At 49.5% G+C, this 14898-nt stretch overlaps 1 protein-coding gene across 3 annotated transcripts in view; it reads right to left on the minus strand.

Annotated features, from left to right (window-relative positions):
- The window catches only part of CLIP2 (CAP-Gly domain containing linker protein 2), a 115765-nt gene that overhangs the window by 39695 nt on the left and 61172 nt on the right, over positions 1–14898 (minus strand). For all 3 annotated transcript variants that reach the window (XM_064166571.1, XM_064166569.1, XM_064166570.1), the window contains one exon: positions 5507–6045. In XM_064166571.1, coding sequence (XP_064022641.1) covers positions 5507–6045 — 539 coding nt within the window. The remainder of the gene's footprint in view (positions 1–5506; positions 6046–14898) is intronic.

A 14898-nucleotide genomic window follows, 5' to 3' on the forward strand; every position in this document is an offset into this window, starting at 1 on the left:
GCTGTGCCGATACAAGTCCACCCACGTTAATGACACAGTTTGCTCCACCACAGGCCACTCACAACTCCTATTTAATGACAGGCACTGCACACAGAAGATAGGACTAGTCAAAGCATCAGCCCAAATGAATGGTTGGGAGGAAAGGGGAGTGTGCACAAAAAGCCTCAAAGGGTTCATGTGGCAGCAGGGCAGAGCAGGGCAGCAGCTTCGGGCTATTTATTTCCCCTTAGTTTGAGTGCAGTGACAGGGAACACTCAATCCTGTGACAATAGCAGTCATGCTCTGGTTCACTCCACACAAAGGCAAACATCTATTCCTATCTGAGCCACAAGACCAGCCTAAAACTAGATGTTTTCCTGTTTCTTGAATCCTACTGGAAGACTTCACTTCCTATCGCCCATCACAAGCCTCCACAGGGACAGAGCTCCATCATTCCCACGCCCTTGTGCAAGGTCTTGGGCTCTGCTGCACTGCTACATTCTCCAGTTATGACACAGTAGTTGATGGTCTCCTGATGGACTGAGCTGAAAGTAGCCAGTAGACTTAAAACATCTTCCTTGACAATACCACCTTGAAAGAACTACTGAACAGGATCTTTCCTTCTTTACTGCCCAGTTTGTGCTTGGCTGTAAAGACCATACAGGAGCACTGCTGCACTTCCAGGACTCCAACAAGCTGGGAAAGCTCTGATGGTCAACCAGGAAAACAAAGATGCTTCCTTTGTAACACCACATGCCTTCACTGCAGCAAGGCACTGAAACAGCTCAAAGTGAGCTGGCAGCAGCAGAGCTAGTAGCTGTCTTTGCCCAGGGAGAGGGGTTTAGGCTTAGGCTGCAATTCTCCTTGCTGAGGAGCTTCTAAGGGAAATCACCTTTCATCCAGGTGGTTAAAGGCTTTCTGCAGCTTCAGGCTGGCAGAGCAGGGTGGGAGGGGAGGCACACAGTGGGGATGCTAAAGAAAAGAACATCGTAAGTCTGTTCATAGATTCACATCGTTTGCTAGAAGCCAGAGGATGCAACACACCACAGGTAAAACCACTTAGCAACGTACAGAGGAGAAAACTGTTAAAATCCCAGGCTCAGGGGGGAGCCCAGAGTCCACTCCCAGCAGTTTGGCCAGTCTACCACCACAGCAGTCCTGCCCAGCCATCAGCCCAGGCACTGCTCTGTCAGAATCTCCCTGCTAGTGCTGCTTCTGCTGCTCCAACATCTGCTCTGGTTTTGGCCTCCCAGAAAAAAAAAATCACAAGCCTACAACCCCTCCAAAGGGTATCCAGGATAAAACCCCACAGCAGTGGAGACAAGCACCTGGGATGGAACCTGGACCTTAAACAGCCTTTTTTTATAAGCACATGTCAGTACTGGAGAGTTTGGTCACATTTAGGCTGAAGGGCAAAACACCTCTATGAAGAGGAATTGTTCATTTTCATTATTTTTAACTTGGACTGGCAAACAGAGAACAGCCACCTCCTTCCCACCCTTCTTTCCAAAGCAACCACATCTAGAGTGGAATGAGCTCAGCTGCTGAGAGCCTCCCATCCAAAGCGTGTAAAAATCACAGGCTCACAGGATGCCAGGGGTTGGAAGGGATCCAAGGAGATCATCAAGTCCAAACCCCCTGCCAGAGCAGGACAATCCTATCTAACACAGATCACAGAGGAACACATCCAGACAGGCCTTGAAAGGCTCCAGAGAAGGAAGACCCCACAACCTCCCTGGGGAGCCTGTGCCAGTGCTCTGGGACCCTCACAGTAAAGAAGTTCCTCCTTGTGTTGAGGCAGAACCTCTTCTGCTGCAACTTACACCCATTGCTCCCTGTCCCAGGGAGCAGTGAGCAGGGTCTGTCCCCCCACTCCTGGACAGCCCTCAGATATTTATGAACATTTATCACACCCTCTCTAAGTCTTCTCTTCTCCAGACTAAAAAGTCCCAAGTCCCTCAGCCTCTCCTCATAAGCCATGCCCTCCAGTCCTCTAATCATCCTTGTAGCCCTCTGCTGGACTCTCTCCAGCAGATCCCTGACCCACTTAAACTGGGGGACAGGGATCTGCTGGAAAATAGCATCTTCTTATGTAAAAACTACAGCAGAGATTCCTCCCAAGCTCAACTGATCCACTGCTGTGTTTCCATCCCTTCTTTCCCTGGAGAAAGCCAACAAGGCAGCCTCACAGCACTCTAGTGACTATGATACTTTGGTAAGCTCCATTCTTACTAAAGCAGAGGTTAATTGTTCCACATTGACTTGCCAGACTTCAGGAGATGAGCTCCACAGCGTTAGGATGAGGTTTTCATCTCTTTAATGCAATTTTTGCATCTCTGGGAAAAAGGCTGAGATAGAAAGTGCCAAAGGCAAATATTATCTAATTCTTCTAATGGAAAGCTAAAAGTCACTTTTTGCAACTGCTACGGAGTCAGAAAAGGTCTCAGAACAATGCCACTGAAAAGCCAAAATGTCTTCAGGCCATAATGGACTTTAATGAAGTTAAACAAAACCACGAGCAGGAAATGACCAGAATGCAGCCAGCCAGGTGTTGGTCCTACAGACCTGGAAATGCTCCCTGCACCCTTGTGCCACTGAGCAATTATAGAGAACACACATCCTCCTGAACTTGAAAAGCCTTAGGTGGGTGCCATCTGCCTAAAAGCTACTCTCTAGCAGAAAGAAAACCTTTCAGAAATGCACAGGGCAGGAGGAATAAAGAGATAAAGACAACTAGAACTGCACCAATCCGTAGAGGACAAGAGCAAAGATCTAGTCAGGGATTTTAAAGCAACCCAGGTTAACTCCAAATTATTGTTTACTTACTCAAATGCCAAACATGATTAGCTGACATCTCCATTACTAAGAGAAAAAGAGCCATCTGCCAAGCCAAGCACACATTACTGAACCATAACAGCAAATTACTTCTTTTTGTTGCTATTATCTGTCCTTTTCCTGGACCTCTCCTACTGCATGCAAACAATTCCCAGCGTTTCTGTAAGCTGAGCATTCCTGCTAGAGCCAGAGTAATGCTTAGCTCCTTCCTGATGTGCTCTTTATTACACTAGGAAATCATAGCACAGATTTTTATCTTAGGTCATCCAGGCTGGAGAGATTAGCAGGCAGGAAGGGAGGATTTTTAAGGATGCAACCTCATTTAAAAAAAAAAACATAAAACCAAACCAGAAAAACCCCAAAACTGAAGAAGCCAGTGGGAGAGATACTAACAGTCTGTGCTGCATGAGTATGGTGAAGATCTCCACCTGTGTGGGCTCCACTGAGGTAAGCAGAGCACGAAGTGGGCAGACACTGCCTTAGTGAGCTCACAGTCAGGAGGAGAGAGGGGATGCACAATTTAGTCTGGAGAATGCTATTCCATTGCCTGTCTGGTTCCAGAAGCACAGAGCCAAGCTTACTGCAGAATCTACATTTTGCAGTTTGCCTTCTAGAGTCACTGCTCCTAAAATGGGAAGTTCTCACCTGAGTGCTCTCCCCACTCCCTGCAACAGGTAAAGGAGAAAATAAGAGCAAGCAAACAAACTGGCCCAAGGAGGGCAGATTCGGCAGGCTGATCTCCTGCCCACATGTGGCTGCTGTAACATAGCCACACGAAGCATCAGCACACTGGTACATGCTCCCTGCCCAGGGACCAGCAGGGTCAACAGCATCTTTGCTGACAGCAGGGATGGGGAGGGAAGAGAGGCACTCTAGAATATGTTCTCCTGAATGAGACAGAGACATGTCCATAATCAAGGATTTGTCTTCTGTTTCCTTGTTGTGCTTGAGTTGCTCTATCTGACCTCATCCTACTGCCCACGACATGGCCAATTCAAGAAACACTATGGAATATGTTCACAGAATGTCAGGGGCTAGAAGGGACCTCCAAAGCTCATCCAGTCCAACCCCCCTGCCAGAGCAGGGTCACCTACACCAGATCACACAGGAACATGTCCAGGCAGGTTTGGAATATCTCCAGAGAGGGAGACTCCACAACCCCCCTGGGCAGCCTGTTCCAGCGTTCTGTCACCTCCACAGGGAAAAAAGTCCTCAGGTTTAAATGAGACTTCCTATGCCTCAGCTTCCACCCATTGCCCCTTGTCCTGTCATCAGGCATCACCCAGCAGAGCCTGGCTCCAGCCTCTTTACATATTGATAACCATTGATGAGGTCACCTCTCACCAAGCAGCACAACCCCAGCTCCCTCAGGCTCTCCTCATAACAGAGATGTTCCATTCCCTTCAGCATCTTTGTGGCTCTGCACTGGACTGTCTTAGGCAGTTCTGTGTCTCTCTTGAACTGGGGGGCCCAGAACAGGACACAGAACTCCAGATGTTGCCTCATCAGGGCAGAGTAGAGGGGCAGGAGAACCTCTCTCAACCTACGAGCCACAGCCCTTCTAATAGACCCCAGAATGGCACTGGCCCTCCTGGCCACCAGAGCACATTGCTGGCTCATGGTCAACTTCCCATCAACTAGGACCCTCAAAACCTTTTCCCCTTCACTGCCTTCCAGTAGGTAAGTCTCCAACCTATCCTGATACCTAGGATTGTTTTCTCTCAGGTGCAAGACTCCACACTTGCCCTTGTTGAATTTCATTCAACTTCCTGCTCAGCCCTCCAGCCTGTCCAAGTCTCTCTGAATGGCAGCACAGCCTTCTGGTGTGGCAGCCACTCCACCCAGTTTGGTGTCATCAGCACCCTAATAAGGCAGAGACACATCCAGAATCCAGGATTTTTCTTCTATTCCCTCTCATGTTTGAGTCACTTTATTTGACCTCATTCTCCTGCTCATGTCTTCCACTTGCTCCCTGTGACAGGACAGGGAGCAATGGATGAAAGCTGCAGCAGAGGAGGTTCCACCTCAACACAAAGGGAACTTTTTTACTGTAAGGGTCCCAGAGCACTGGAACAGCCTCCCCAGGGAGGTTATGGAGTCTCCTTCTCTGGAGACTTTCACAAGGGCTGTCTGGATGTGCTCCTCTGTGACCTGAACTAGATTGAATGGTGCTGCTCTGGCAGGGGGGGTGGACTCGATGATCTCTTTGGGTCCCTTCCAACCCCTGACATCCTGTGATACATGACTTCCAATACAAGAAACACTCTGGAAGGAGTTCTCTCGAAAAGGAGAAAGAAAGAAAGAAAGAGAGAGAGAGAGAGGGAGGGGGGGGGGGGGAGGGAGAGAGACACACACATGCAGGAGACAGCATCCCAAATCACAGTGAACGCAGATACTCGCCACCTGCTTGCTCCAGCCACTCCAAACTCCATCCCACACCTCCTCGCTAACTCTGCCCTCCTCTTGTCCTGACCGAGAGCACTTAGGGAGGGGACGAATTCTTGTCACAGTATCACAGTATCATCAGGGTTGGAAGAGACCTCACAGATCATCAAGTCCAACCCTTTACCACAGAGCTCAAGGCTAGACCATGGCACCAAGTGCCACGTCCAACCTTGCCTTGAAGTGCCCCAGGGACGGCGACTCCACCACCTCCCCAGGCCTTGCCTGAGGGAGCTCAGGCTCAACTCACCAGCACACGATCTCCGAGCCGCAGGTCCTTGTCCCCCTTTTTCACAGAGCCGCTGTCCGACAGGTTGGAGCCGGACTCGTTGCCCGTCTTCATGGCGCTGTTGAGGACGCTCTCCCGCAGCGGGATGACACGGGTGGAGAGAGGCGGCGTGGCCGTCCCCGAGTGCAGCGACAAGTTCTGGGCCGTCAGGGAGTCCACGGAGGGGGCGTCGCTCCCCGAGCCCTCGGCCACCGGCTGCCGCGTCAGCTTGGAGGGTCGCGTAAAAATGCCCTGCAGCGGCTGGCACTCGAAGTAGCGCACTCCGCCGACGGAGCCGTCATTCTTACCCACCGGGTCATCCAGAACGACGCCTGCCCACTGGCCCGGAGCGAACTGCGTCTCCCCGAGGTACTGGATCACACCTGGCTTCACTCCGTTCACCCAGACGCGCTCGCCCACCACGAAGTCTCCCAGGAAATCATCGCCCACCTCGGCAACCTTGGAAGCCGACTTCTCGGCGCTGGCGGTGGAGGTGGTACCTTGCTTGTGTAAAGGCGAGCCTGTGCATCAAGGGAAAAAGAGGGTTTGGTATGAGGAGACATCCTAAGAGGCAGCTAAAACACTGGGAAAGAGCATTTTACATCTGGGACTACGACTTGGGTTGCCGCTTCACACCAGGTGAAGGTTAAAGCCTGAGCCAGCCCTTTACTTACACATCTTCCTCGGCAGGGCAGCGATCTGCACGGGAACCGCCGCCTGCTGCCCAGCTTCTGCAGCGCTTGCACACCACAGAAGGAGCTAACTCTGCGTCTTCGTCTCCCTTCACGACGTCCACTTACCACCACCCCCCACACAGCACCGCAGGCTAATCTGTAGGGCAGCCCCGGTGTGAATAAACTCCAAAGGACAGGACTGGTGGTACGTGCTTAAGAATCAAAAGCAGACCAATGTACTGCTGCTTTGAAGAAAGATGCCCAAGTCACTCTTTCATCCAAGAAGAAAATGTAAATAAACACATAAACCCCCCCAAAAAACTAATAATAAATCCGAGTGAGGCGGTGGTGCTATGAGAACTCCGTGTGTTTGGATACAAGCAGAGTTAGCCCAAGCACTGGCAGTCCCATCCAGGGCACTAATAGCTCCTGCGGGACCACGCAGCTGCCTCTGCAAATGATTTGGTTTCCCCAGCTGCTGCAATGCCCTTTGCAGGAGCAGAACCCAGCGGTGAGCAGACACCTGGGGTATGTTCAGTATAAACAGCCTGCTGTAAACAGGAAGCAGCTACCGAGCCCTGCATGCATGGCCCTCCCAGGGCTGACCTGCTGTGCCCTGAGCTCCAGAAAACCTGCACCAAGGAATGCTCCCACTCCAGCGCCAGCTCGTCAAGCCAGAGCTAGGTCTCCAGCAATGCTTTGCTGTGCTGGGAGAAGGAAAGCTGCAGGTGATGCTGGAAAGTCATTGTCCTGCTCACACTCTCCAGCTCACCCTTCCCAAGGAGGCCCTTAAATGATTGGTGTCTGAAGGGGAACAAAGCCTGAGCAGATGAGTCAGCAGTGACCCCACTCTTGCTGACCCCTGTGTCAAGCTCTCTATCACAAATGTGGGGCTTTCAACCCAGGCCCCAAGGGAATGAAGGACAAGGACATAAGGACTTCATTAAAACTCTCTGAAGGTTGAAGGAGGAGGTTAAATAAAGCCCTAAAAGAAACCATGCAAGCGACTGAGGAAATAAGCTTGCAAAATCAAATCCAGCAAGTCATATCCATCCCTGGAAACAGTCCAGCTCAGGCTGGACGAGGCTTTGAGCACCCTGCTCTACTTAAAGATGTCCCTGCTCACTGCAGGGGGGCTGGACAAGATGACCTTAAAGCTCTCTTCCAATCCATTCAGTGATTCTGTACAATGTGGACCCTCAGTTACCCTCAGCACTGCGGGCTTAAGTGTGTTTCTCCTGACAGCTGCTCTAGAGGTGTGTGCATGAGGCTGGACCCCATGCATCTTGGGTTCAGTGAAAGCTACCAGGACTCCTCAGCCAAACTTTATGCTGAGATTTCTGGGGGCCACCAAGCAGAAAAGCCTACAGCATACTCAGGGGGAAATTTACATTTGCTGCCAGAAGAGGCTGCCAGAGAAAGCCTGAGCAGCTGCAGAGACAAGCCAAACGTTAGTGCTTATCTGAAATGAACTGTGAAACTTGTTCAGCCTTAGCCATCACTAGGGCTCAGCCTGCACCATTTCTACAGCTCTTTCAGAAGTAATGGGCCTGACAGATCAGGCTCAGCTCCTAGAAAGCCTGAAGAACATAAAAGCTCTCAAACCAAAGCACTTCAAAGCTTTGCTAAAGGTCTGATGTCAGGGGAGAGGAAAGCACCAGTGCTTCAGCACTAGCAGAAAGAATGTGGAGCTTCTGCTAGACCAGACCAGCTGTGTAAAGAGGGATTAATACTGACACTTTGATTCTCATTAGACTCCAGAGTCTGGAGCCCAGACTCCTGACAAATCTCCACATCACAATTCCACCAATTTGTTTGTGGCTCCCAGAAGTCAGCAAGTTACCTCTGGCTGGTCTGAACCTCATCTGAACAAGGACAGAGCAGCAGTTAAGACATGATCACACAAATTCCTCTTATGAACAGAATTGCCCCCAACCTGCTCACTAGGTTTGGTGAGCTGGAACCACTTGAGGAAATTAGTGAAACAAAGCATGCACAGCTCAACACCTGGGGCATGCTCAAGAGGCCCATCCCATGATGGGCACAGGAAGGGTAATAGTGTAAATACTGTTCCCATCTGAAATCGTTAGTGGCAGCTGAGACTGTAATGCTCCTGGCAGAACTCAGCCAGCTCCCTGCAGAAACCTTCCCTCGCCCTTTGGGCCCTGCTCTGCAAGTTTCCTTCACCTCACATGTTCTTCAGCAACTTCTTTGGGCTTTTTGACACTCAAGCTTGTGTTGCTCTCAGTCCTGTAAAAGACAGTCCCTCAAGGTGAGCTCCATTAGAGGGATAGCTTTACATCCAAGCATCATTTCCACCTTAAAAACTGAAAAACAAAGACCTTGAGGATGCTTTGAGCTTGTGATCTTTGCAAAAGACTTTAAATAAAAAGGGGTGAGAAGGAAAGAGGGCTGCATCCATGTGAACCATAAAATCAGCCCTAAGTTGGTAAGGTCACCATTTCCATTGCACTGCTTGATAGCAGAAGGCACTAAAGCATCCAGATCAGGAGCCAGCAAGCTACAATTTAAAGACTCCTTCAGTTTAATACCCAGAGATGGCTACAGGGGTTTATCACCAATGTCTTTGATCAGTATCTCTCCCCTTTCATGGGCATGAAAGAAGTTAAATTAGAAACACAGCTTACATCCTGGTTTCATGCTCAGCACAGCACCGTAACACAGACCTCATGCGGCTGACATGGTTGTGACACGTGTGCAACGTGCCAAGCAGAACAGCCCAGTCCAACTCTACTGTACAGGGGACTAGAAGCATAGAAATCAGGGGGGGTGAGGGGGCTCTGCCTCTCTATTCACAGAAGATCAAAGCTGTTTTGCTGGTCCTACTGGAGCCTGCAGTTCAGCACACTAGCAGTTCTTTATTACAGCTGCCAGTTAATGACCGAGATCCAGGTTCCATTAGCCCTCATGAACACCTCTGCAAACGTGGCTGGGGTAAGCAAATCCTTCAGCAGCGAAGCTCAAGCAAAGAAAGACAGGAAGGTTACCCAAGGCTGAACAAACAACACAGCAGGATTTAAAACCACACCAAGGCTTACTGTAAAACACCTTCAAAACTCTGACTTGGACCATTAAAAAACCAAATGAAACAATTCTTTGGACCCTGGTGCCATACCATGTTCCCCAAACCCCCCAAATTTTAGTGTGCCCTTGTACACTCCATTCAGTTTAGGCACTTGCCTGACAGGCAGGGCTGCCAAGCTCCAGTAATGACCAGAGGGGAACCATCTAATGAGAGGCTCCTGAGCAGAGCCATGCAGGCAGGAGCATGATTATTCCTTAGCATGAGGTGGATTATTCAAGAAGGTAGGATTTAAGTGAGGAACTGCCAGAAGGGTCACCTTCTTCATTATGGCCATGGTGGAGAAACTTGCTATTTGACATGACCTTCATTATCCACATATAAACTAATAAGTAAGCCACCAATTTTCCTGCAGTGCACTAGGTTTTCAGAGAGGCCAAGAGTGACTATGGTCAAGCTAAACTCATTCTTCTCACCTTCAGGTCTGATGGACCTATTAACTGGATGGCCAGACAACATCCACCCAGAGTAGTCTGAGTAGGCTATGCTCTGATTCTGCCAGGTATTTAGTCACCAGCTCCTCAGAAGGGCAGAAGGTAGTGATGAACAACTTGTCTTTGATCTCATGAGCATCTCAGGATAGCCCACACAAAACATGAGCTGACAGCACTGCTCTCCAAGACCTGAAATCTGGAGTTATCCACTCTCCAAGCAGTTCTTACAGCTTAGGGGAAAGCCATCCAAGCCCCCAGAGCCTCTGAGCTTTCTCCAGCCTAGAAGCACCTTCGACTTGCTCTATGCCTGTATTGATTGCATTTGCTGCTTGTGGAGAAGAAAAACCTTCCTGTTCTAGTCAGACTCCCCAGTTAAATACCAACAACTTCCAAGAAACTTGCTAACAGCAAAGCAAGGGTACAGATGGCAGGTATGAAGTTGAGCAGAGTTACACCAGAGAAACAAACTCAACAAAACATAAACTGAGTATTTCCTACTTCAATGCTGTCATTTGATGCCAATCAAGAAGCTACAGGAACTCTATGAATAACTCAGCAGCTCACCTGGAAGCCAGCGATGAGGAAAGGTCTTTCCTGCAGGAAAGGTCCAGGAGGATCTCCCTCTGCTCCTCTGTCCAACACAATCCTCGCAGGACTGCAGTGGCAGCTCCTCCCTCTCTCTCACTGTGATCAGGCTCCAAGACACCGCAAGCAGGCTCTCTACAGCTCGGGCTTTCCAACTTTACAGCCCTATTGTGTTGGTTAGCCAGGCTCATTCTTTTCAGTTTAAATGGTCTTCCTGTAGGTCACAGCTTTCAGGGCTGAACAACAACTTGTAAATCAAAACATGCCCAGTATCAGCTCAATGCACATCTTATCCAGCTCCAGATCTCTGGGTTTCCCCTTAGCTTTCCTAAAGCCCAAGTGTGATGCATTAATAACCACCAGGGCAGACCTGCTGCTTAGGGCCCTTTGTGGAACTCATCAGTTTTAAGGGCCTGTAGTGACAGGGCATCCCATGCTGACAGAGCACCAACGTTTTAGGAGCCAAATAAATTCCTACCAGCCAAGAACTGGAGAGGTTAAAGGTTTTAACTGAAGCTTCAGCCTGTTCACATGGCTCTCATTAACGTGGCAATGAAAGCCATGTGTCCAAAATCCCTGGAAGTACAAGAACTTCTGCAAACAGGGGATGGACTCTTCCAGCCCTTGGAAATGTCTGGGGTAGGAAGAGCTGAAGACAGAGCTTTGTACAGGATCACAGGATGTTAGGGGTTGGAAGGGACCTCCATAGATCGTCGAGTCCAACCCTCCCTGCCAGAGCAGGACCACAAAATCCAGCTCAGGTCACACAGGAACACATCCAGATGGGTCAGCTTTAAGTAAGCTCCAAAAGTTGGAAGATCAGAGCACTTGCACCAGCAGGAACTTAACCTCCTGTGCAGGATGCCCACTGAGATGCTCAGCCCCATTGCTATGCTGAAGTGCCATCCACACCCAGCAAAGCCATGCATCACTTCACCCTCTCCCCATCTTCCGACCTCCCACAGCACTTCGGTTGCTCATGTCTTATCACCAGGCAATTGAAACAAAGGGGAAAGGAAACTTGTTTCTAAAGAGGAGGAGGGAGAAGAATAGAAAACCAGTTTAGCATGAGAGGTGGTGCATACTGAGTGTTGCCCATGTATTTCCTACTCCCTGCAGAACCCTTTTGTAGTCTTGCTGCTCCCGAGACACATGCCAGGCACCCCAACTGCCAAAGGAAACAGAAATGCCACAGCCTGGTGGGTTGCCATGGGAATCAGGAGACAGGCAGTTAATTGATCAAATGGAGGCACATTAGATTTAAAAGAAAGAAAGGGGGGGAGGAAAAAAGAAAAAGAAGGAAAGGGAAAAAGAGATATACCAGAGTAGGTCTCATGCCAGGAAGAGAGAGAGGAATGAGAAAATGCACAATATTTATAAAAGAGTTTTACAGTGCCCCTAAGAGAGAGCTTTTTCCTCCTCTGCTTTCATTTTCAGAGGTTTTTACCCTCCAATCCCACCACACCACGAGACAGCCTGACATGCAGCACAGAGCTGCCTGCCCACTCCTGGGCTGTGTTCCCTCTCTGTGGCAATCCATAAGCTTCTCAGCCACAGGCTGGCAAGACCTGTACCAGCCTGGCAGAAGTGTCACTGTCACAAGACCTGATGACTCCACATCCTCACCTCGCTGGTCCAGGCTATAGATGTCACTAACCTGTGAGAGGGCAGCAGACCTTGCAGCTCATGAGCATCTCTCAATGTACAACCCTGTGACCAAACTAACTAGTCCAAAAAACTAAACATTCCAACTCTGCTCCCTCCCACATGGGCAGTGCCCATTTGAAGCCAAGGCAGATTTTGTCAGCTAAAAAAACTCCACTGCAGGTCCCAGAGGTGCCAGCTGAATGAATAATATACATTTTTACTGAACAAGGCTTAGCTGCAAGCTTAAGAGACAGGAGAGCAGCCTTGCTCACTGCTTGGTTCAGTGCTCAGGTGGTGACATGGGGATGTGAGCTCAGCTGGGACATCAGACACTGCCCCTGTTCCAACTACAGCCTGTATTTGGGGTGTCAAACACTCACGGTAGATGATACTTTGCTATTCAACCAACCATCACCCTCCACTCTGAGCTGGAGGTGCAGAATAGCAGCCTGCTGTCTCTACAGCCAAGGACCTAGCAGCTTCTGGCTCTGGTTTCCACTGCAGTTACTGTAAGGCTCTCTGGGCCTGCAATGCCACTTTATCTCATAGAATGGTCCGGGCTGGAAGGGACCTCCAAAGGTTCTCAACCAGATCAGGCTGCTCAGAGCCCTGCAGAGCCTCACCTTGAGTATCTTCACCACCTCCCTGGGTAACCTGTTCCAGTGTTTCACTACCCTCATAGTAAAGAAGTTGTTGCTAACATCCACTCTAAATCAGCTCTTCTCTACTTTGAAGCCATTGCCCCTCTCCTGGCACTGCAGGCCTTTGTAAACAGTCTCTCTCCATCCACAGGTAGGCCCCTTTAGGTGCTGGAAGGCTGCTATTAGGTCTCCCCAGAGCCTCCTCTTCTCCCCAGAGCCTGTCCTTGTAGCAGAGGTGTTCCAACCCCCTGATCATTTTTGTGGCCTTCCTTTGGACTCACTCCATCAGGTCCACATCCTCATATTGAGGACTCCAGCCATAACACCACAGAAATGCACTGTCTGATGTCGAGCAGAGCCAATGAGCCACAGAGCAAGGAACAAAGGACAGCCCAGAGTATCTGTTGTCAAAGGCTCAGGTTCTTATTCACTCCACTAGTTGGACTACCAGGCAAGAGACAAGGAAGTACAATCTGCTGCACCTCCAACAGCTGCCACCTCCACACGGAGCTGCACTTGGCAGCAGCAGCCACACAGGCTAAGAGAGTGTCCCATGAGAGAAGAGCTGGCTGCCTGCTGCCTTCACAACATTTGTCCACGGCAAAGCCTCACCAGATATCATTTCTAGGTTCCCATAATGCGACTGGGGCTTCTCAGAGCAGCTTGGATTACACAGACATGATGCTGCTGGCAATCAAATGGAAGCCAGCCCACTCTCCCATGCTCACATTCAAATCATGGAGCACAGCGACGAAGCAGCTGTTTTCTGCAAGATTTATCACGGTGCTTTCAAGCTGCAGGACAAGGCAGAAATGGAGAGGGAAGAGGTGACTGGAGGAAAAGCAATGCTTTGCAGGCAACTGCCGAATGCCTGGCAGCACATTGTGGGAGGAAGCAGCCCAAGAGATTTATGGCTGACTTGGAAACAACGACTGAAAGCTCTGTAAGTTCAAAGCTGAAAAGCTGGGGCTGTAACCTGGCACAGAGACGAGCTCTGCATCTGGCACCCTGGAAATGTATTGCCCCTCCTGTTCCCTGCAATAACCCCCATGGTGTGAATATTTACATCTGATACAACTTCAGCATCACTGGCTCTAGCTGCTTTGAAGAGAGGAGACACACCTAGAAAGGAACTTGTGATGAGGAGAAAGGAAAGGAAAATGACAGCAAGAAGTATGAACGAGCGAGCAAAAGCAAACGAAAACCACTGCAAAGTTGCTTTGCACTGAGTGCAAGGAGATGCCTGTTGAGGCAGATATTTGTCTTCACATGGGCAGCTGGGAAGGGCACTGAACCTCAAACAGAAGTGCTGAACAAAAGGCTTTCTTATAAAGGTCTCATTCAGGAGGCTGACTGGTACGAAATCTGCTCTGCCACAAGCGAGACGCACATTCTCGGTGCCCACTGGAGACGGGGAGGGATGGAGGACTCTGGGGTTTACCAGCTCAGCCAGATCAGATCCAGCATGACTCTTACAAGCAAGGAACAGCAAAGGTATGTGTTTGTGGCACTTGTGAGGAGTTCAAGTTTTTCAAACAACCAATGCTGCAACAAAACAGACAAAAGCAGAGAGGATGGGGCAGCACAAAGCTATAGGGAGGCAAGTGGCTGGTAGAGAATGCACAAAGTGTCTTTCACTAAGGGATTATTCAACTGCAGCATATGGATGGATCCATCCCTCTCCAGATCAGCCTTCATTTTTACAGCATAGTTATTTCAAAAACCATTAAGTACATTCTTCCACCATTCAGGCTTTTGATTCAAGGTTTTCCAGCCCACCTGTCTGTCACCTCTGGAGCAGTACCCTCTTTTCCCAGAAAACAGTGACAACAAAACCCCCACCACCTTAAGGTGGGATTTGAGAAAAGAATGGAGCATACATACCTTCCTCTCCAGATTGTGCCATCCCCTGTCTCTAGAAATAAGTCACAGACACATCTGAAAAACTAGGACTGCACTAAAGTAACCTCTGGTGTACTGTGGAATAATACAGGCTCCATTGTTCCATAAATAAGTAATAAAATCACTTCAGCTAGAGAATATTCCACTTGGAAGCACCAGTCACTTTATTCACCATTGCTTGTTCCAAACTAGAGGATATCTGTTTCCATTTAAACAAGCCCTCAGCTGTGGAGATTCACTAAGTCCTGTCCCCCTCCCTCAGCTGTGGAGATTCACCAAGTCCTGTCCCCCCAGCTCTGTATCTGGGTTACTTTGCCCAGACCACTGCAGCTACTAAAAGACCTAAGGGCAGAAAGGGTTGTTAGAAAGCAGCCTTGGGTAGCCCAGT

The sequence above is a fragment of the Pogoniulus pusillus genome, chromosome 27 (assembly GCF_015220805.1).
Source record: "Pogoniulus pusillus isolate bPogPus1 chromosome 27, bPogPus1.pri, whole genome shotgun sequence".
NCBI classification, from domain to species: domain Eukaryota; kingdom Metazoa; phylum Chordata; class Aves; order Piciformes; family Lybiidae; genus Pogoniulus; species Pogoniulus pusillus.